The 21,107-nt window shown below is 41.2% G+C and overlaps 1 protein-coding gene across 2 annotated transcripts; it reads left to right on the forward strand.

Moving 5' to 3' along the window:
• The first annotated feature begins 584 nt into the window (after positions 1 to 584).
• On the forward strand, positions 585 to 18,771 carry klhdc3l (kelch domain containing 3-like). 2 transcript variants are annotated; one of them, XM_086123509.1, is made up of 8 exons: positions 585 to 837; positions 5,783 to 5,975; positions 7,007 to 7,089; positions 7,209 to 7,287; positions 9,774 to 9,820; positions 10,818 to 10,938; positions 13,732 to 13,921; positions 16,150 to 18,771. In XM_086123509.1, the coding sequence occupies exons 2-8, from the start codon at positions 5,816 to 5,818 to the stop codon at positions 16,772 to 16,774; spliced, it is 1,305 nt and encodes a 434-aa protein (XP_085979635.1). In that variant the 5' UTR covers positions 585 to 837; positions 5,783 to 5,815; the 3' UTR covers positions 16,775 to 18,771. The 2 variants fall into 2 exon arrangements, with proteins under 2 accessions (XP_085979635.1, XP_085979634.1); XM_086123508.1 differs by having other exon boundaries at positions 585 to 821.
• Positions 18,772 to 21,107: the final 2,336 nt, after the last annotated feature.

Consider the following 21,107-nt stretch of genomic DNA (forward strand, 5'->3'; position numbering starts at 1 on the left):
ACACACACACGTGTGTGTATAGTCATCGCTTTACCTATCGAGTGTACCTTCATTTAAATTTCAAGTTTTAATTATTAAGTGTGCAGTGAAAAAGACATTATATGACGTTTGCCCCAACACCATGTCGTTTGAAAATTCGTTGAGAATTTTCGAGAGTTGAGTAATCAATCTAGTTACTTCAAAGTCCGTTTTTCATTGACTGTAATGTGATGAGTGATGAAGCAGTCCAGTCCCAAGATGGTCGCCCTGTGACGACAGTGGTTCTCGGCACGCATGAGCCATCGAGTGTTCTTTTAGACATGATATTGATATCACGTTATTTTTATCAGTATTTATTACACCATTGGCATTTTTGGCGTGCATTAATGCTTTCGCGATTCGGACTTTGTCCTAAAAGTTTAACGTGACACATCGTGACAAAGCGCAGCCCGTAAACTCTGGTAATTTAGCTTGCGGCAGCTGATTCCGATTTGTAAACTCGATCAAAACGTAAACGCGCTGAACCAACACCCTTTCCTTCCTTTCACTTTGCCCCGCCTCCGGAACACTGATGCATTCATTAACATTTCGTTCCTTGTAAAGGTACGCATTTGTGCATTGGCATGTCTTAACAGAAAACAATTGCAGCGTGGATTTATTCAACACGTTAGAGTTTACATTTTGACTTAATACATCCACCTAAAGAAATGAATTGTATAATGGACAAAACGGACAGTAATCCAACCTCCTTTTCGACGTTTATATTTACGAGGCAGCCTGAATGCATTGTCGATCAATTTTTGCGAGGCAACGTTTGATGGAAGAGCTGCGGCAACGATTTCGTAAGTAACGCATATGGTGTGTACTATTATTGAATGTTTTCAAGATAGTTCAAGGTTTAAGAGCAACAAACGCATGGAGTGCAAGTTTTCGTCACACCATGAAATGGTACCACTGAATAAAGGAAGACGTCAACTCGATCTTCATCTCGTCTTCAACTTTACCGTTATTGTGTCCGGTTTGATTCTCAATTGACAGAAACTCCGTTTATCAAAATTATGAGATGAAAAAGTCGTAACTTGTGATTTAAACATTCATCCACTCTTCGCGTATGCCTTTGGTGTTCCTCATTCCTGGTAGTACGGTGATTAAACGCCAAAGAACTCTGATCGAAAAAAGAGGCGATGTATTACATAATATAGTTTTCCCATCGTACCACACTGACTTTGGCCTTTGGTTCCTGCAAAGTCATAGTAGACGAAAATATAGAATTAAAATGCTCCCCAAAGTCGTAGATGTTGTTGTTGTTGTTATTATTATTATTGTTACTATTGTTATTATTTTTATCATCTGCTGTGTATTTGAATATACTCTGTAGTTACCTATTTTCATCAGGCAGTTGTCCACCCACAAATATTTTGTCTCTCTTCATTATTTATTAACCTCAAAAAACAAAGACAGGAAGAAACAAACAATAGGTGTTTGGACAACATGCAGTTACCTTCTGTCCTGACCTCAGGACTGTTTGTTCAAATGTCACTGATCAATTAAAAAGAATCATTCAATGTTGTGAAGGTGATGTTTTTTTCGAGAATACTTTCTTAGTCATACATAATCCAGTCCGGAACCATCGTAAAATTAACAAAATATACACAGGTATCAGATGTACCGTCCCTATTATTACATTATTTTCCTTTTGAAGACCACCATGGTTAGTTTCTTGCTAGTTTTGCTGTCCTCTCTTATGAGATCAAATCAACTTCAAAAATATGCCTCGCCAACTATATTAGACAGATAGCCAACTCATGTTGTGCATTTCAAGTCCAGAGTGGTTTGTTTCTCTCTCCTGACGATAGAGCCTGTAATAGCAATCCCAGTTGGAACACCCTTACCCATAACAACTAATAGGCACTGACTCTTTGTGGAGGTGACTGGTAAAAGGAATGTCAAGTCAAGTCAAGTCAACAGTATTTATAGAGCACTTTCAAACAGCCATCGCTGCATACAAAGTGCTGTACATGGAGCAATTTAACATGCACAATAAACAGTAAGACAAATCGGTAATAAAGGCAGTAGAAAGCACCAAACAGTAAAACCAAGAACAAATCTAAGTCATGCTGAGTCGAATGCCAAAGAATACAAGTGAGTTTTGAGGAGGGTTTTGAAGATGGGCAGCGAGGAGGCTTGCCGAATGTTTAGTGGGAGGTCATTCCAGAGAGAGGGACCAGCAACAGAAAAGGCTCGATCCCCTCTGAGCCTCAGTTTAGTTCTTGGTACTTCTAATAAAGTCTGGTCCACAGACCTGAGGCGCCGGGCAGGTGTGTAGGGGCGGATGAGCTCAGAGAGGTAAGGTGGCGCGAGATTATTCAGAGATTTGAGGATCTTGAAAATAACTCTAAAATGAATGGGGAGCCAGTGAAGGGATGCCAGAGTAGGAGTTATGTGCTCCCTCTTACGAGTACCAGTCAAGAGGCGAGCGGCGGCATTCTGGACCAGCTGAAGGCGCTTAATGGAGGACTGGCTGACTCCAAAGTAAAGGGCATTGCAGTAATCGAGCCGGGATGTGACAAAGGCATGAATTACCATCTCAAAGTGTTCATGTGAGAGGAGAGGTTTTATTTTGGCCAGCTGTCTAAGGTGAAAGAAGCTGGATTTAACAACGGCACCAATTTGCCGATCGAGTTTGAAATCACTGTCCAGTTTAAGGCCCAAGTTTGAGACTGTTGACTTAAGATAAGGAGACAGGGGGCCCAAGTCTACAGGATGGAATGTACAAGGGCCACTGGGACCAAACAATATCACCTCTGTCTTCTTTTCATTGAATCTCAAGAAATTTTGTGCCATCCAGGTTTTGATTTCTTCCAGACAGGATAGGAGTGGCCTTAATGAGAAGGCGTCTTTCTTGCTTAGTGGGACATAGATCTGGCAGTCATCTGCATAGCAGTGGAAGGGAATACCATGTTTCCTTAAGATGGAACCCAATGGGAGCAGATACAGCGAGAACAGCAGAGGCCCCAGAATTGAGCCCTGTGGAACACCACATGACAGGGGAGCAGTGCGTGACTCAGAGCAGCCAAGGCTGACACAGAAGGTTCTGTCAGCTAAATAGGACCTAAACCACTCAAGAGCACTGCCGCCAATGCCCACCAAGTGCTGCAAACGAGACAGCAGAATACTGTGATCCACTGTATCAAATGCTGCAGTTAAGTCCAATAAAACTAGACACACGTGGTCTCCAGAGTCATTTGCCAGGAGGATGTAATTAAGTATTGTAGTTTGTTGATAAAAATCCTTCCATCACAGAGTAAATAAACCAGTCGTGGTTTCATTGTTTGTACCGGTAATTAAAAGACCCTTTGTCGTTATCAATGATGGTAGATGGCGTGTGGAGTCTTGTTGAATCATCTTCTTACATTTGTACCGTTTATTGTCATTGCTGCATCAAAAGATAGATGGTGTTAGAATAGAAAATATTTCTGTTTAGAAAGTTGAAATTGTTTTTCAACAAGATGTGCTAACTTCTGTAGGGTGCTTTGTGGTTTATGGGTGTGCGTCTGACATTGAAATGTTTGGCCCTTTTTAAAGCTGCACTGCAGGTGGGTGTGGTAGACATTTAAAATGCAGGTTGGATTTTTAAAAAAATTGTCCTTACTTGCAGAACTCTTTACGTAAAAATATCGGAACTACATTGGCAAAATAAAGCAATTTTACGCCAATATTTTATGAGTATTATGGTTTCTGCTGTTATCTCAGGAAGAAGCAGAGAAAATGCATGAAACACTCAAACAGCGGATCATTGATTGAAATTAAAGTGGTGGCATGAAATTACTATGTATATACTATATATGGCAGTATAATTACGGAGCAATTTTTGTCTAATTATGTATATCGCTACTCTCAAATAGTTGCTCTCCTAAATGTCCTTTGAGATATGCTATCTAACTGATAATGCATCCCAAACATCCATAAATTGTTCTATGCTGATTGTTCTCATTAGGGTTAAAGGCGATCTCCCTCTCTAACAGCTGACTTTGGGACAAGAGGCATGATTCACCCTGTACTTGTCACCAGCCGATCACAGAATATTATCGGTTTTCATCGGCGCACTCTTGTACAATGTTTTTGAACTGTAATTGAGCCAAGGCGACATTACACAATAAAAATATCTGTTGACACGACCACACACCAATTTCACCAAAAGTGTGAATATTGAAATTATGATGATCTCATTTTCATTCTCAATTTACACTTAAATCTGTTTAATTAAACATGCAGCTTATATACTTGCAGGAATCCATGACCGAAACTGTCGTACGGATGGCAAAATGTGTTTAATGGACTTTCTGCCATTTATTGGAAGAGCATTTAATCTCATTTCAATTCTAGACCCCATTTTATTTATATATTTTTTACCCTAAGTCAAACATTAAAAAAAAAAAAATCAGTATCTGGGGTTGAACGTGTGGAGTGTGAAAAGACATATAAATATGTCTTTGGGAGTGTGAGAATGAGTTAATTGTTCTGCCTTTAACTAGACATCACTGGCATGGATGAACAAAGATATATTTGTAGATACTGAATTATTCAACGGTGGCGTGTGTTGTTCACACGACAGTTAGTTTATCAATATTCATTAGAGTATCTCAGTAACATCACATGCATTGTTTTCACGATTTGGACTTTGTCTTAGAGGTTTAACGTGACACGTTCTGACTTAGCACAGCCCGTAAACCTTTGTAATTTAGTTAGTGGCGACCGTGGCCAAATGGAATGAATGATTGTAATTGCACAGATGACCCAAATAATTCCACCTTGGTTTCATTCGACCACAGCAAAATCTCCCAAACGCATGTTGAAAATGTGTGATGGTCTGATGAGACCAAGGTAAACTTTCTGACCACAAGCAATGTTTGTCGCGAACACATTACCAAAAGAACATGTTTTTATACAGTGAGGAATGGTTCTGGCACCATGCTGTTTATCTTCGGCTGGAACTGGGATCTTAGACAACGTGGAAAAAAATCATGTTCCGTTCAAAATAGCAGCCAATGTTACACCAGAACAGCAGAAATTCATTTGTGTGGAGTTTGCATGTTATCCCCGGGCCTGAGTGGGTTTTCTCCGGGTACTCCGATTTCCTCCCACATTCCAAAAACATGCATGGCAGGCTGATTGAACACTCTAAATTGTCCCTTGGTGTGAGTGTGAGTGCGGATGGTTGTTCATCTATGTGCGCCCTGCAATTGTCTGGCAACCGGTTCAGGGTGTCCCCCGCGACCCTTGTGAGGATAAAGCGGATCGGAAAATGGATTGATGGATGAATTCTTATACACGACAGTGTCCCAGTTTTGGGTAGTGCACAGCTGTGCGACCAAATTATTTCACTTCAACTCTAGAAAGTTAAAAAAAATAAAATAAACAATGTTATACAACCTATAGGCCACATTAATGGTGGAAAATATTTTTGAAATGATGAAATGGGCTCATTTTTTTAATATAACAAAATATAGGTGGGTAGATCAACATTTAATTCATCCACTAGTGAAATTTGCTGAATGCAACAACATGCCACTTTTTACTCAGAATTTGTGATACGAATGAATCATATTGCGAGCGTAGTCACGGTCTGTATTAACTCCCAAGTAACACAACTGCTATCAGAGACTGCTCTGCATAGATGCTCGTCCCTAGAATTAACCTTTGGAAGCCGATGTTGCTGTGGTTTCATGAGGGTTGTAAAAGTACTTGGTGCCTGTGTCTGTGTTTCTCCCATTTTGAAAGTGGTTTGTTTTTCCTCATTTAGAAAATGGTCCAGTAAGGTTGGCATGGACATACAATGAGTCAAAATAATACCTGCCTGTGGAGCCAGCTTCCACAAGGCATCAGTGTTCCTTGTGACCGCTACAAGCATGCCTGCTGCAGCCATGATGGGAATGTCTATCTTCTCGGAGGAAGAGACAACAGCACTTTGAGGGACCTTTGGAGGTACAGTGTAGGTAAGCCATAGACAAAGCATGACCCTTGCGCAATTCATCTGAAGGAGACATTTTATGCATTGAACGAAAACACTTCCAACGTTTTTCCCCCCACGTCTGTGATGTCTTTACATCAAAATAAATAACATACTAAGGATAAAGGCGGCCCGGTTGTCCAGTGGTTAGCACGTCGGCTTCACAGTGCAGAGGTACCGGGTTCAATTCCAGCTCCGGCCTCCCTGTGTGGAGTTTGCATGTTCTCCCCGGGCCTATGTGGGTTTTCTCCGGGTACTCTGGTTTCCTCCCACATTCTGAACACATGCATGGCAGGCGGATTGATCACTCTAAATTGTCCCTAGATGTGAGTGTGGGCGTGCATGGTTGTTTGTCTCTGTGTGCCCTGCGATTGGCTGGCAACCAATACGGGGTGTCCCCCGCCTACTGCCCGAAGACGGCTGGGATAGGCTCCGGCACCCCCACGTGACCCTAGTGAGGATAAAGCGGTTTGGAAAATGGATGGATGGATGGAATAATGATAAAGAAATGAAAACACACAGAGTGGTTCATATGAGACATTCAAAGCCCAAAATGAATAGGATTTTTAAGGCCATAACTTGTGACCATAAATCAAAAGCACTGTTGAAATCCATCATTTTAAATTTGACATTGAAAAGGCCTTTTCGGCCTGCTCTAGTTTATTTTTGTGTTCGCGGCAGCGCAGCGCACAAGGACGTCAGGGTCCCAGTGCAAGCTTTCCCACATGGTTGAGCTATTACCGCTTGCACCCTGACAATACTCCTCCAGCCCCTCTCCTATTGAATGCGTCTTTTAACATCATTGCTACGTTGCTCTCAAGTTGAACATCTTTCAACTTGACCGTGCATTGTGGTAAACACCCGCCTTGCATGTAGCAACAATAATTCCGCTTCCGTTTTACCCGTATTATTGAAATCCATACAAAACAATTGGATCTGTCCTAAGTCTGCTACTTCTGCATAGATCTTTGTCATCATCCTTCTGGAATGTATTCTTCAATGCCCAATTATTTTTAGTGCGTAATGAATGGACAGAGTTGAGCTGCGTCGGTGAAGCCGCACCGGAGGAAGTAGAGGAACATTCGATGGTCGTTCATAAGGTAAAAATGATTTTCTACTTGTTCTTAAATATTTGTTTAAACATACAGTACATGCACGTGCTTAGAAATGTTGCATTGCTCATGATGGTTGGACTATGCTAAGTAATCCTAACTTTCAGGGCTTTATATACGTGTTTGGAGGCACACTGGATTCAGCATACACATCGCTGAGATGTCCTCTCTGGGTGTTTGACATTGGTAAGCTCTTCTATGAGGACAAAACATGTTGCAACATGCATGCATGCCAGTATGATTCTCGCTCTCGCTACAAAAGTTCACAACAAGTGCATAGACCAGTTTTACTAAAATACTTTGTTACACACAGCACATCCATTCTCAAAGTTTCCAATGTTCTATTTATTCCGATGTTTTGAAACTGTGACTCAACTAAACTTGATTGATAGAGCACTTTAAAAATAACCACAGCCTTAGTGCGGCACAGCTCAGTGGTTGAGTGGCCGTCGAGAGGTTGGGGGTTCAATCCATTACAACCTTGTTGAAGTGTCCTTGAGCAAGATACTGAACCCCAGTTGCTCCTGCTGCGTCATCAGTAGGTAAACGAGGAAACCGTGTAAAGTGATTTGTGCCCATTCACTATTTACAGCTGTAACAAAGCTCAATCATTAGACCCTGTGTATGATTAACGGCCATTATAAATAATTTTTTTCAACTTTTTTTCAATCCCCCAAATCTTGATTAAGTTTGTCCATGATGAAATGTGCGTTGACCCCTAAAAATAAAAAAGGCTGAAAAAAAAATCCGTAAATTGGTGACGCCATGGTTGCTGAACCATGAGTACCGTATTTTCTGGACGACAAGTTGCTCCCGAGTATAAGCCGCACCAGTCATAACATGCATAATAAAGGAGAAAAACACATGGATCAGTCACACTGGAGTATAAATTACATTTTTGGGGGGAAATTTATTTGATAAAATCTAACACCTAGAACAGTCATGTCATCTTTGAAGGCAAATAAAAATAAAAATCGAGAACAACAGGCTGAGTAAGTGTACGATATGCTAACGTTACATGATGCATAAACCATGAACTGAGAATGTGCCCTGTATGTTCACGTAACATATTAAGAGTTATTCAGATAACTATAGCATAATGAACATGCTAACAAGTTTACCAAACCATCAGTGTCACTCCAAATCCTAAAATCCAATGAAATCTTCATCCTCTGTGTCACTTTTAAGCAACTCTGCCAACTCTGGAGATAGAAGATGCGGGGCTTCCTCTTCTACTTCCCTTACATCAGAATCATCGTAGTTTCTTTTTATCAGTTTCCGCCAATGTGGAAAGCATCAACACAGACCTAGAGCACCCCCTTGTGATGGGCACCATGCCCAAACTTCTTGCTTGGCTCTCGACGAAGGCGGACGCTTTTGCTTTCTGCTCCTGTCCCCCACCCCCACCCCACCCTTCCCTGCTCGCCACTCAGTCCATGTGCTGTCTTTGACTTTTCCTTGCCTCCTGTCGTATTTTCATCCTAAAAATAAACATGGAATTGGTTGGCTGGTCTCTCGATGCCATCGACAACATTTTCTCGATGAGAAGAGCAGGCAGTGGGGAGCCTACTTGCCCCTCGGGGACTTTTGCTGCTGGGTACACTCTAGATCCTTGGAGGAAGCGGAGAATGATGTGCCTGTCAACACTGTCCGTTGAGGATGTGGATGACATCTACATTTTCGGCCTTCCGATAACAGGTATGCTGCTGTTTGGTGTTAGCAGTTTCTTGATCTATCGCAAAATTCAACCGACGGGAACGGCTCTATTGGAAGTGAAGAGGCTGCCGATCTAAGGATGGCATAACGCAGATGTCCAACACTCAGACTCAGACTGTTCTCAACCACAAACTGTTGCAGTTTTGGAGCGTCTCTGCAAGATGGTCAAGAACTTGGAGAAACTGGAATCCGTGCTCAAATATTGACTGAAATCACGGATTTGGCTGATCGACGCCACTAAAGAGACATAAGCCATGGACTCAAGGCTGTCTTAAATTCTTGGGCAGCCTGCTACCAAAACAACATCTGCTATCTCGACCTTCCCCTGATGAAAGTACGCACGGAAGCTAGTCCCCCACCATCACCCCCTCCCTCATACATTCCCTTGTTTCACCGTCTTCATTGTTTATGTCTTGTGACCTGTTGTAACTGTCATATGCTTGTGCAGGAGTTTTTTGCCTCACTCAAATTATCCTCAAATGAGGGTAGTTCGAGCGTGGGTTTTTTTCTCCCCCTCTCCCTCCCTTGTTTCTTTCTGACTTTCGGGTTGAGTGAACGCTGGCGCGTTTTGGCTGCCGCTGCTCAACCCGTATTGTTTTGTGTTTTTTGTTATTGTAAAGTGTCCTTGGGTGTCTTGAAAGGCGCTTATAAATAAAATCTATTATTATTATTATTATTATTATTATGCCCCTGCACAGAGCCAATGATGGTTAAATTGCGCGAGAAGCACAACACAGAGCTGTCCGCTCATTCATGCTGGGATGGTTCTTATAACGAAACATGATCGAAGTGGCTTTTCCACAACGATGTTATGTGTAGCTCAAAATGTTCGAAAAAAGGGTCCTGCATAACTTGAGGTTCCACTCTACTACTGCTACTATTACTACTACTAATAATAATAATGTAGTTGCGTCATGTTTTCTTTTGTCCAACATGAATCTTTTTGTCTGTTTCAGCAAAGCAGAAATGGGCTCACTGTCCGAGAAGAGCAAGTATCCCTCAGGTGGAGATACATTTTTGTTCTTTGGCCCTTTTCACATAAAGCCTGTGCTTCCAGTTGATGTAATGTTACTCAAAGTTAAAGTTGGGGGGGAAAAATGAAAAAAACTTCCAAAGTGTCCAAAATTGTTGTGTCCTGTGGTTTGAGTAAATGATTTAGATTATTTTTCCGTTTGGCACAGAATCTGGACTATAACAATTACTGAGGTACATAAGTATAGACATGATACCGCCTCTATTTCCTTAATTAATACCAGCCAAGCATGGTCGCCATCGGCGAGGAATTGCGGGGGGGATGAGAGACAAACATTGCACTTCAATTATCATTAACCCTTTAATGCACCTTGTAACCTGATAACATGATAAGCTGTCCACTGTAGTAACCACTGTCCCTGAAAGGGTTAAAGTGCATTTCTCTAATGGTCTTTTATGTGGGCAAGAGATCATGTTATACCAATTGGAGCAATTTGATTTTAAAATCCTTCTCCCCAACAAACCAAATGATCCAGAATTGTCTTACTTTACAGGACATGTGCTGGCTTTATCAACTTAGTAGGGCATTACACTTACAAAGTTGGTATCTGATTTCCAGAATGCAATGGCTAGGCTTTACCCGATGAGGATTTTGCAGTCGATCACTGATCGCGTTTGAAAAAAAAAGATAACCGATCCGATCAGACGATGGACCAATCTATCCAATCAGTCTCAACAACTTATTCATTCAATGTACAGACCACCCATGCAATTTGCTGGATATTGGAACTGTCCCGGCCCACGAATAGCCAAAATTCACATTTAATTGACGCCAATTAAAATGGATTGTGAAAAAATAATGAAACCCTAAAAATTCGCCTCAAAACATTGATAAACATTCAGTACACGGAAAATGGGGGTACCTGACCCCCCCGCCCCCCCCATCAAAAGTGCCTTGAGGCCATATGGCACTACAGAAATAAAACCAAATTGATTTGTGGCTGTGTGTGATGTTTTCATGCATGTAGACCCCTATGCCAACCAACAGAAAGGGCCACAGTGCGGTGGTGATTGGTTCATCCATGCTGGTGTACGGCGGCTTCATAGATATAAAGGGATCATCTCAAGAATTTTGGAGTTTGGATTGTGGTGAGTATAAAATAATAAGAATAAAACTTCTTATTATGATTATGATTAAAGTGTAAACATGTGTATCATAATGAAGGTATACAATTTGTTTAGGAAATGTGACGTAAACATGCAAGTCACCAGCAATATTGGATAACAAAGTAAAGTAAAATCCACCGCCCAAAAAAGTAACAAAGTGGGAGGTGTCATCTGTTGGAGCTTATTGTCTGTTAAAGTGTAGTACTTTTTTGTGGCCTAAAAATTTCCAATAAAGCAATGGTCCTAAACCTTTTTTGTGTCACTGACCAGTTAACATGTTGTTCGCGGACCGGCAACCATTTTTTGTCATTGCTTTTAAATTACCGGTACCAGTTTTAAAGCACTGGCACTGACAACAACACTAATTATAGAGCAAATAAATATTTTATTAACATGGATTTTTTTTTCCATTCATTTCAAACACGGTAATTCTACTGTACAACAAATAAAATAAAAGTGAACCACTGAAAATTGGATCAATCAGGAATAATAAATACGCCTTATAAGTATAAACAAATTTATGATCCCACATACGGCGTTAGCATCATTGCTACTTGCAAATGTAACTGATCAAAAGATGACACGAGTGATTGCTGCTAGTTATTAGCGACTAAACTGCAAATATTTATGTGGACAGGATGTGCAAACTCTGCTTGCATTTTCATGCTTTCCACTTGATCACCTGGGCGACACTTGTTCAAATGATTCAACAGGTTTCTTGTATTGCCTTGTATATGTCGACATACCATGCACAACAGCTTCTTCCTCCACATCGCTCTAAAGATACTGCTAGGGGAGGATCTTCTCTTGTGGAAATAGGTTAATCTTCGGAAGTCATGGCTGCCCCATGAGCTACGTGTTTAGCTGTACTTTTGGTCAATTTGTTACAATTAGCTATACCAGGGGTGCCCAAACTTTTCGGATCGAAGATCTACTTTTCGATCAACTAACCTCCCGGGATCTACCCTTACCGGCGCGCGCGCACACACAAACACACACACACACGCCATGATGAGAAACAGCCTGAAACTGAGGCATGCGATGCACTTTTGCAGCCTGTTAACTATCGTAGCTCACACGTACCGTTTTAAAGTGCTTCCCTGGACCCTCCTAGATTCCTATTCTTTGCCCGTGCCCTCGGTGAATTGTACACGAAGCAAACTCTGAATGAGAATAATGACGATAAAAGATAGAGCGCAACAGCTCTGATCACAAGCTGCAATTGCAAACTGCTGAGCGCTAACAACCTCCGGTGACGTAATCACAAGCCACCGTAAATTCAAGATTTACCTGCTTTATTTTATTTTTTAAATATTTTTTGGGTGAAAATGAGACTGATAAGATGATTAGGGTGCAGCGTACATGAACACAAAAAAAATGTTACTAACATGTACAAAGACACACAAATGTTTTTTTGTTTTTTTTCTCCTCGACACGCTTCGGATCTACTTGGGCCCTGTCTTAGATCTACCGGTAGATCAGGATCGACGTAATGGGCACCCCTGAGCTATACAAATACCTTATCAATGAAAAACTGAAGGAATGTGTTGCACATTTCGTGTGAAGGGTCTGAGCAAATAGACTGAGGGGGTTTAAGTACAGAATCAATTTTAAATGGTACACGTAGGTTTTGAGGGTTAGTGGTTGCGGGCGGGCGATAATAGCACGCAGCTGGTTACTCAAGCCGCAATGTTAGCGCACTTCCTTTTTTCCACATCCATTCTGATGCATTGATAAAGGTTTGACCAAAAAAGACAACTGCATATTGTACCAAAAATAGCATGTTCAAGAAAAGTGTACACAAGCTCGCTCGCTTAAACAACAGCCTTAGATATGATTAGTAGACTCCCAAGCTTTGCGTTACTTTTGAAGGCACAGTCACCCCTGTTAACATGGCCGCCACGTCACATATGTTCATGCATTGCCTTGGAGGTGAAAGTCGCCCCGGCTACCAGGTAAACACATCTGTAAGCCTTCTCGCTCGTCTACTGTATTTGTGATCTATAGCAGTGGCACAACCTGGAACCTCAACAAAGGGACAATATGAAATTGGTGGGTGTGGTGAGGGAAGACTTACACATAGCTCGAGGTAGAGCAGAAAATGGAGAGACTGAGGGGGATAATTTGCTCTGGTGACTCAACAAATATGTCTGGAGCCGCAAAAAAATAAAAGCCTTCTATGAAACTTACAATGAAGGAAACACATGCTCTATGTATGTAGGAGACTGGACTGTCTCAGAATTGTTTTTGTTTTTCATTCCTTTGTTGTGTGTTCACAAACACCCCCATCAAATTTATTTTGTGATGTCCTCGCTTGATTTTTTGTTTTTGGTGCATCTTTTTCATTTTTCTTCGTGTCATTGAAGTGATCATTAATTTCCGTTTTTCGGAGGCTGTCTCTGAACGCCTCTCGTGTCGAACGAGAAGAGAGAAGTCAAGGAGTCGGACGCAGATGTGTCCGTGTTTGTCGAGACCGTTAAAAGCATAAATAATGTGTATGTTTTAAAAAACCAACACCAAAGCTCTCCTTTTTCGGAGCTGCAACATGTATCTATATCTATTTGAGCTATATTAGCCTACTATCAAAATCTTTTTCCATTTTCAAACATTTTTTATAAAGCTCCAGGGAGCCACTAGATGTCGCTAAAGAGCCGCGTGTTGCCGACCCCCGGGTTAAGTCGAAAAGAAAAAAAAAGACAGTTCAGTCAAATACCGAACACTGCTGCACATCAACTATGCTCTAATTTATATTTCGTGTGTCTATTTGCTTGACAGATACCATGGTTTGGTCGCTCCTCAATGGTTTACAACAGGGATCTCTTAGCCCAGGTCCAAGACACAGTCACTCTGCAATGGTCTACCAGAGCTGCATGTACCTGTTTGGTGGCTTGAAAGGCTTGAGAGAGCAGAGAGATTTCTGGAAATGGAATCCTGCCAGTTCCACATGGACTTTACTCAAAACCAAGTAAGTTTCTAGAAAAATAAAATAAAAAAAGATGCTGTCGTGGATCAAAAATGTTGTCGTTGTTGTAATGACCAAAGGTGGGCAGTCCCTCAGTTGGTCACTGACAGACGCCCGTTTCGCTGACAAGTGACGACAAACTCTTAAAAAAAAAAAAAAAAATTGTCCGTCAATGTATTCATCACTAACCAGGTCAAGGAGTGACGGACTTCTCAGTTCATCACAGAGGGACACCGGTTTTGCTGACGAAAACAGTCACCTGTCTGGCGTGTTTCTTAACGGGGTTTCTTTGTATTGCATTTTTTATTACACCACATGTTTGTTTGTTTTACTATTTTTACTTTTATGTGGTAATTTGGGTCAGTATTTCTTTTTTTTCTTTCTTTTTAGGATTGATGAGTCTTACATTTTTTTATACCTAACTTCCGCATCTTTGGTTCTTTTTTTCCTTTCAGTATTTTTCCACCCTTTGGTCAGCCTAGGATTATTAATAGTCTTTCTTTTTCTGCTACGAGCATAAATTTAGATCTTATTACACTTAGAAGTTCATACTTCCACATCAAGTTGATCACAGTTGTGGTTTTCTGTTCAATAATTGAGCAATTTAGGCTATGCCCCCACCATCTTTCCCCATCCTGTTTGCATAAAACATATTGTCTCTTTCAATCCAGAATATACATTTCACCACGTACATCCCTGTTTCAGCAATGACTTAAATTCAGTTTTAGTTTACCAAAAACTAATGAATCGAGGTCATTTGTATTTTAGACTTTGACAGTTAAAGTGTATGATGGAAAATGCATTATCTTTATACGTGATCTATTCTTGTATAAAGAAAGAGCTAAGTAGGAGCTATGTCATCGGAAAGCATCCACACGTCACTGCTTAAATCAACGTTTACCCAAGAGTGCCTGCGCTATTAACAATAATAATAATAATACGCTGAAAGAATCTGCTATGCAACTTAGCATAGCATTGATTATGCTTGAATATAGTATATAACAGTCAGGGACATGCAATCAGCAAACGCTTATCTTTCTTAATCATTAATCATTGTAGATGATCTGGCATACTCTCTGGGGATATCCACGATCGCTCTTCTAGTGCGACACAATTGCGTCCAGGGAGTCATTCCTCTACATCTGCAATCATCATGATGACCCCCACGTGGTGCCAGAGTCTGGCCCAACAAATAATTGGGGTCAGTTTAAGCACCAGTTTTAAGCACTAGAGCTAGAGCCAACTTCGGTGGTGGAAAAAGAAATAACTGGTGCTAACCTGGGCACTGGCCCAGAACTTTCAGTAGCACAAGCTCGGTGGACAAGGTCCAACTGTGGTTTGGGCCTCAAAGTCTGAATTTTCATCACATATCATGCACAGTCTTTGAAATTGTCCATATGGAATATCTGTCATGAGAGACTTGGAAGCTGGGTGGAAGCTGTCTGCTTTCATCATGGTATTTCTATCACTGCTTTTGCAATATAGAGAAATGTCAATTTGTCCCTAAGAGTTAACAGTTATCTTAAGGTCCAAAAAAATTCATTGATTCCCTGTACTCCAAACTTAGTTTTCTATTTCTGTTGGTCTTGTTGAGATAGGTATGAAAGCATTTGAGTTCTCATTCTGTATCATTGAAATTGAAGTGGACACAATCTATGTATCATCCATACAATTGAACCCTTTCAAGCAACAATAATGATAACCTGTAACCTGATAACATGATAAGCTGTCCACTGGAGTAACCGCTGTCCCTGAAAGGGTTAATGCACTCCAAAAAGGGTTGTTTTCATGAAACGAGTGTCTTTCTTGAGCTGCTGAAAAATTTGATCCTGTAGCAAAAAACATGTTTTGTTTTTTTTAACATCCGGCTTGTGAGAAATATGAGAGCGACCATCTTGCGCTGAACCGTCATACACCAAAACATAGTCATTGACGGTGTGGCCGTCATGTGCTGAAATGTAATTGTTGACAAGGGCGTCTGGAGACACACACACTGTAATTTAGCGATGAGGAAAGCGTGATGAACCCTTTCATGCACCCTCGAACCCGATAAAATGATGAAGATGTCCACAGTAGAAACCGCTGTCCCCGAAAGGGTTAAAGTAACGACGGATGATTTCAGTTTAGTTCTGCTTGAAATGAAGACAGATTGATGATGCTTACCTCTGAACATAAGTGCAGTACAAGAAAAAAATTCAAGTGCCTAACACCACCTTTTGGTTTTTTCCCAGGTCTGGACCCTCGAAATTAATTGGTCACTCAGCTGTAGCCTACAAGGACAGCATGCTTCTCTTCGGAGGAGGAGAAAGCCTGAACTATCCAAAGAACTGTTTATGGAGGTACAACTTCTCCACTCATGCATGGCGGCAAATTACCACAGTGCCGGGGTCAAGCTCTCCAGATAAGATTCACCACTGTTGTGTCGGTCTGGGTCCGAAGTACGCAGCCGACACGACCAGCATCTGCTCAGAAATCCAGCCAAAGCTGCAACATGAGAAATGCAAGCCTTTTCAAAACAAATGTTTTCCCGCCCCGCTCAATTTTCTTGGTTTAGAGGGCGCTATAGAGATGCAAACATTCACCTTGGAGAAATGTCACCTTAAAACTCTTAGTAATGCAACGGAACCGGACAAAAGTGTCTTACTGGAAAGAAGTGCACATCGGAGCAGAAGCTGTTTAACATTTGAAAATAAAGCCTTCAGTAAGCACTGGAGCTGCACGGAGGAGGAGTTGCTGGAAGAAGAGGATCAAGATATGCCACAACATTTGCCTGACCTGCTACTCGTGCTAGGGGGCAGACCTCGTTCCGGGCTTAATCCTCTCTCAGTTTGGCAAATGACTCTTTCTGACTCTTGACAGAACCAAGAGCACGCAGAATGGGGTGGAAAAACAGTGTTACAGTATTTTATCTCGTTACCTGTATTGTAATGTTGACAGATTTTATTGTGACAAACCTTTTACTCCATATTCCTTTTTGAGTTTACATCCTGTTACGTATCCAGGAAAGATAAGATAAGATAAGATAGCCTTATTTGTCCCGCAATGGGGAAATTACAAGAGGGTAAATCTCATTTTCATTATGACACATTTGCATTACCTTCCTTTTGGGAGCTTATAAAGGGAATTGTTTGTTTGTGAATGCAAACCGTGTGTAGCCATGGATTACTATGTATTGCTTTCACGCATACAGTCCTGTGAAAAAGAAACTACAAAACCAATTTCAAGGAAGTCGGGACATTGTGCTCAACATAAAATCATTTATTATTAGCTTTACTTTTAAGCAAATAATCATAAACCTTTAATTTTATGGCTTCAACATGTTCCAAAAAAGCTTGGACAGGTGGCAAAAACGACTGAGAAAGTTGAGGAATGCTCATCAAACATCTGTTCGGAACATGCCGCAGGTGAACAGGCTAACTGGGAACAGGTGGGTGCCAGCAAGAGTATAAAAGGAGCTTCCCTGAATTGCTCAGTCATTCACAAGCCAAGATGGGCGAGGTTCACTGCATTAAAAATTCCATCAATGTTTAAAGGACATCCTCACATGTGCTCAGGAACACGTCAGAAAACCAAAGTCAGTAAATACAGTTCACTGGTACATCCGTAAGTGCAACTGAACACTCTGCTCTGCAAGGCAAAAGGCATTTATCAACAACACCCAGAAACGCCGCCGGCTTCTCTGGGCCTGAGCTTATCCAAGTGCAAAGTGGAAAAGTGTTCTATAGTTTGACAAGTCCACATTTCAAATCGTTTTGGGAAATTTAGGACACCGTGCCCTTTGGGCCAAAGAGAAAAAGAACCATATGGGCTGTTGTGGGCGCAAAGTTTAAAAGCCAGTACCTGTAATGGTATGGGCCTGTGTATGGGCAAGGGTAGCCTACACATCTGTGAAGGCACCATTAATGCTGAAAGGTACGTACAAGTTTTAAAGAAACATGCTGCCATCCAAGCAATGTCTTTTTCATGGGACGCCCCTGCTTATTTCAGGAAGGTAATGCCAAACCACATTCTGCAGGTGTTACCACAGCATGGCTTTGTAGTAAAAGAGTGCGGGTACTAGACTGGCCTGCCTGCAGTCCAGACATGTCTCCCATTGGGGGAAAAAACTGAGGCGCATGATTAAGTGCAAAATACAACAACGGAGACCCCAGATTGTTGAACAGCTGAAGCTACACATCAAGTAAAATTGGGAAAGAATTCAATCGACAAAGGTTCAATAATTACTGTACTCAATTCTCAAACCTTGATTGAATGTTGTTAAAAGAAAATGTGATGTAACACAGTGATAAACATGACCTTGGAGCCATAAAATTTGAAGTTAAAGTTTATTTGCTAAAAACAAAGTTATCAGTTTGAACGTTAAATATCTTGTCTTTTGTAGCCTATTTCATTAAATGTAAATTGACCATGACTTGCAAATCATTGTATTCCCTTTTAATTTATGTTGAAATCAACCTCCCAGCGTCATTGGAATTATATGGCTTTGTACATCCACTTTAAACATAAAGTTATGTATGAGACCAAATCAAATTGGATCAATCCAAATCTAGACCGTACTCATCAGCCAACGGGCTTTTCTGTTTCAGTTCCCTGTACAAGCACTAATTCACGCAACACTGTTTTGGGTTGTATACAGACAGTTCTGATAGCTTTCTGCTGTTGGTCAGTCAGGTCAATGTCTTTGGTCTTTGTTATGCTGGAGCATGTGAACAAACGTGTTTCTCTTGTCTGGGCCTAAAATGGATAAATACTTTATATTACGTTGCACATTTGTTCCTTGTTCATTTTAATGTTTACATCGATATCATCAGGCCAAAATTGGCCCAATAAAGAGCATATGGTTGAAATTACAACCTGCTTGGACATCATTTGTGTCTTTTGTATTTTCACATTGTTAATAAAAAAAGGATTGAATCAATCTGTCACGTTTTGCATGGTGGTAGTTGTAGGACCCCAAAGAGCAGGGAGGAGCAAAGGACCAAAATGTATTTTAACAAATATACAAACAGGAGTACAATGGAAAAAACTCGTGATGTTACAAATGGTACTGAGGTCGCGAGTCATGCACCGCACAAAGGGGGCGTGGTTAAATGGAGCCCGTATCGAGGCCCTCTCGTTTTTTCCTCATATCACGTGACCGAAGGCAAACGAGGCCCCGTTTTCAGCGATCACGTGACTGTCTCACATCGTGATTCGCGCTCCATAAATAGGCGCGGAAAACCCAGGAAGAGTCCCCCGCATGACCGTCTGACGAGAGTCTTGGATCATTGCTGCGCTACTTCGACTGCTTGACAATGGAGGCGGAGCCACCCAAAAAGCGAAGGACTTCACCAGTTTGGGAGCATTTTGAACAGATATCTCCCAACACTGTGAGAGGGTTTTCTCAAAGGTAGGGGAAATCATATCCAAAAAAAGGAATCGACTGAGCCCCAACACAGTCAAAATGATTTTATTCCTTAACAAAAATCAATAAAATACACCATTCCCTCTAGCCAATGTGTGTCCCGGTTACACAAGCACATCAAGTAACTGAACATACAACTGACAAATATACGGACAATATTTAATGGACAAAACTTCCATTATTTTGTGCACAGATTTACTGGTTTGTTGCCTGTTAACCACATAACATCTGCGTTACATCAAATGACCAGCAGATGTCAGCACTACTAAATGAGGCCTTGACTGATCAGCCGTTTGGCGAAGCAATTGGCCCAAAAGACTCGATACATTCATGGGGCTTCATCCCGCCATCACTAGAAAAAACACTAAGTCGAAGTACTCAAACTAATGCCTGGAAATCACAAGGAACCAAAGTAACAAACAAAACTATGACAGGAAACAAAACACGACAGCCGCACACGTATACTCACATAAAGTCCAGAATTTCACAGGAAAAACAAAGTAAAAAACAAGTGCTAAGACAGAAAACAGAACACGACACATGCACAGAGACAACAGCAACAATGATTCGACACCGACTGGTCGGGCAGGGAGTCCTTTTAACAAAACACAAACTAATGACACAATGACCAACAGGTGTGCCACTGCAGGAGGAGCCCTACAGTGCCACCTGTTGGTTACAAACAGAACCACCCTAACACAATCCTTCAAATAACCTACAATACATCATCAGCAAAACTACACCAAGGAGTTCACTGTAGCCGACCCAAATCTGGCAAATGTGAACCAGGGTTAGAATACTTTCGAATAGTGGTTTTCAAATTGGACGGTATCGCGATATGAACTTTCGAAGGGGCGCTCGTGAGTAGACAGTTGGATGGGGGCATTGAAATTGTGGAGGGGGCGTTGGAGCGATTCCAGTAAAATGTGACATTGGTGTTGGTAGAAAGGCCAGAAAAAATGGGGTGATTTAATTAAGCGTTCCCCCAGTCGCTGCAACTAGACGTACGTGCCTGTATACCTGTACATCCAGTTTGTAAGCCTGATTTGAGTTCCTTTTTCCTGATGTCCATTTTGTAATCCGACCTATGTCGGTAATTGAATTGTCAGATGAACAACAATAGATTTTGAGTACCGGTAATAATATTTCACCAGTCATATGGATGCAAAATGGCGCCCCCTGAGTGGCTGCCTCTCCAGCAGCGCATATCCCTGTTTGAGTTTCTTTTCGTCTTTTTACTTTATTTATTTCTTCTGCCTACATTCTTGCTGCTGGAGGCTGTAAATTTCCCCAGTGTGGGACTAATAAAGGATATCTTATCTTATCTTATCTTATAACCATCTTTTGGGAAGACTCCGTTTGTTTCGCATTTCTGGTCAACGATGATCTGGCATTTTGGACCGGCGGTGAAGGGGGTGGTGCCAAAATGTTTGAAATCATTCATAATAGTTGGTGTTTATGTTGTTTCGACTTTTGTTTTTGTTTATTCAGTTAGCGTTTTTTTTAGAGCAGATTTGTTAGTTTTTATTAAGTTAAATTTTTTGGAAAATGTTTTTATTAGTTTGAGGTTTTTTTTAATTTTCTCAATATATGGTGGATTTGTCAAGTGCAAGACATAAGTTGTAGCTTTTGTTTTGATTAGATTTTGTTCAAAAATGGGGTTTTTTTTCAATTTTTGTTTTTGTTTGCATCCATCCATCCATTGTCTAATCCGCTTATCTTCACAAGGGTCGCGGGCGCGCTGTAGCCTATCCCAGCCGTCTTCGAGCAGAAGGCGGGATACAC

Source organism: Hippocampus guttulatus, chromosome 11 (genome assembly GCF_054856545.1).
Source record: "Hippocampus guttulatus isolate MCC_2025c chromosome 11, RoL_Hgut_1.0, whole genome shotgun sequence".
Lineage (NCBI taxonomy): Eukaryota > Metazoa > Chordata > Actinopteri > Syngnathiformes > Syngnathidae > Hippocampus > Hippocampus guttulatus.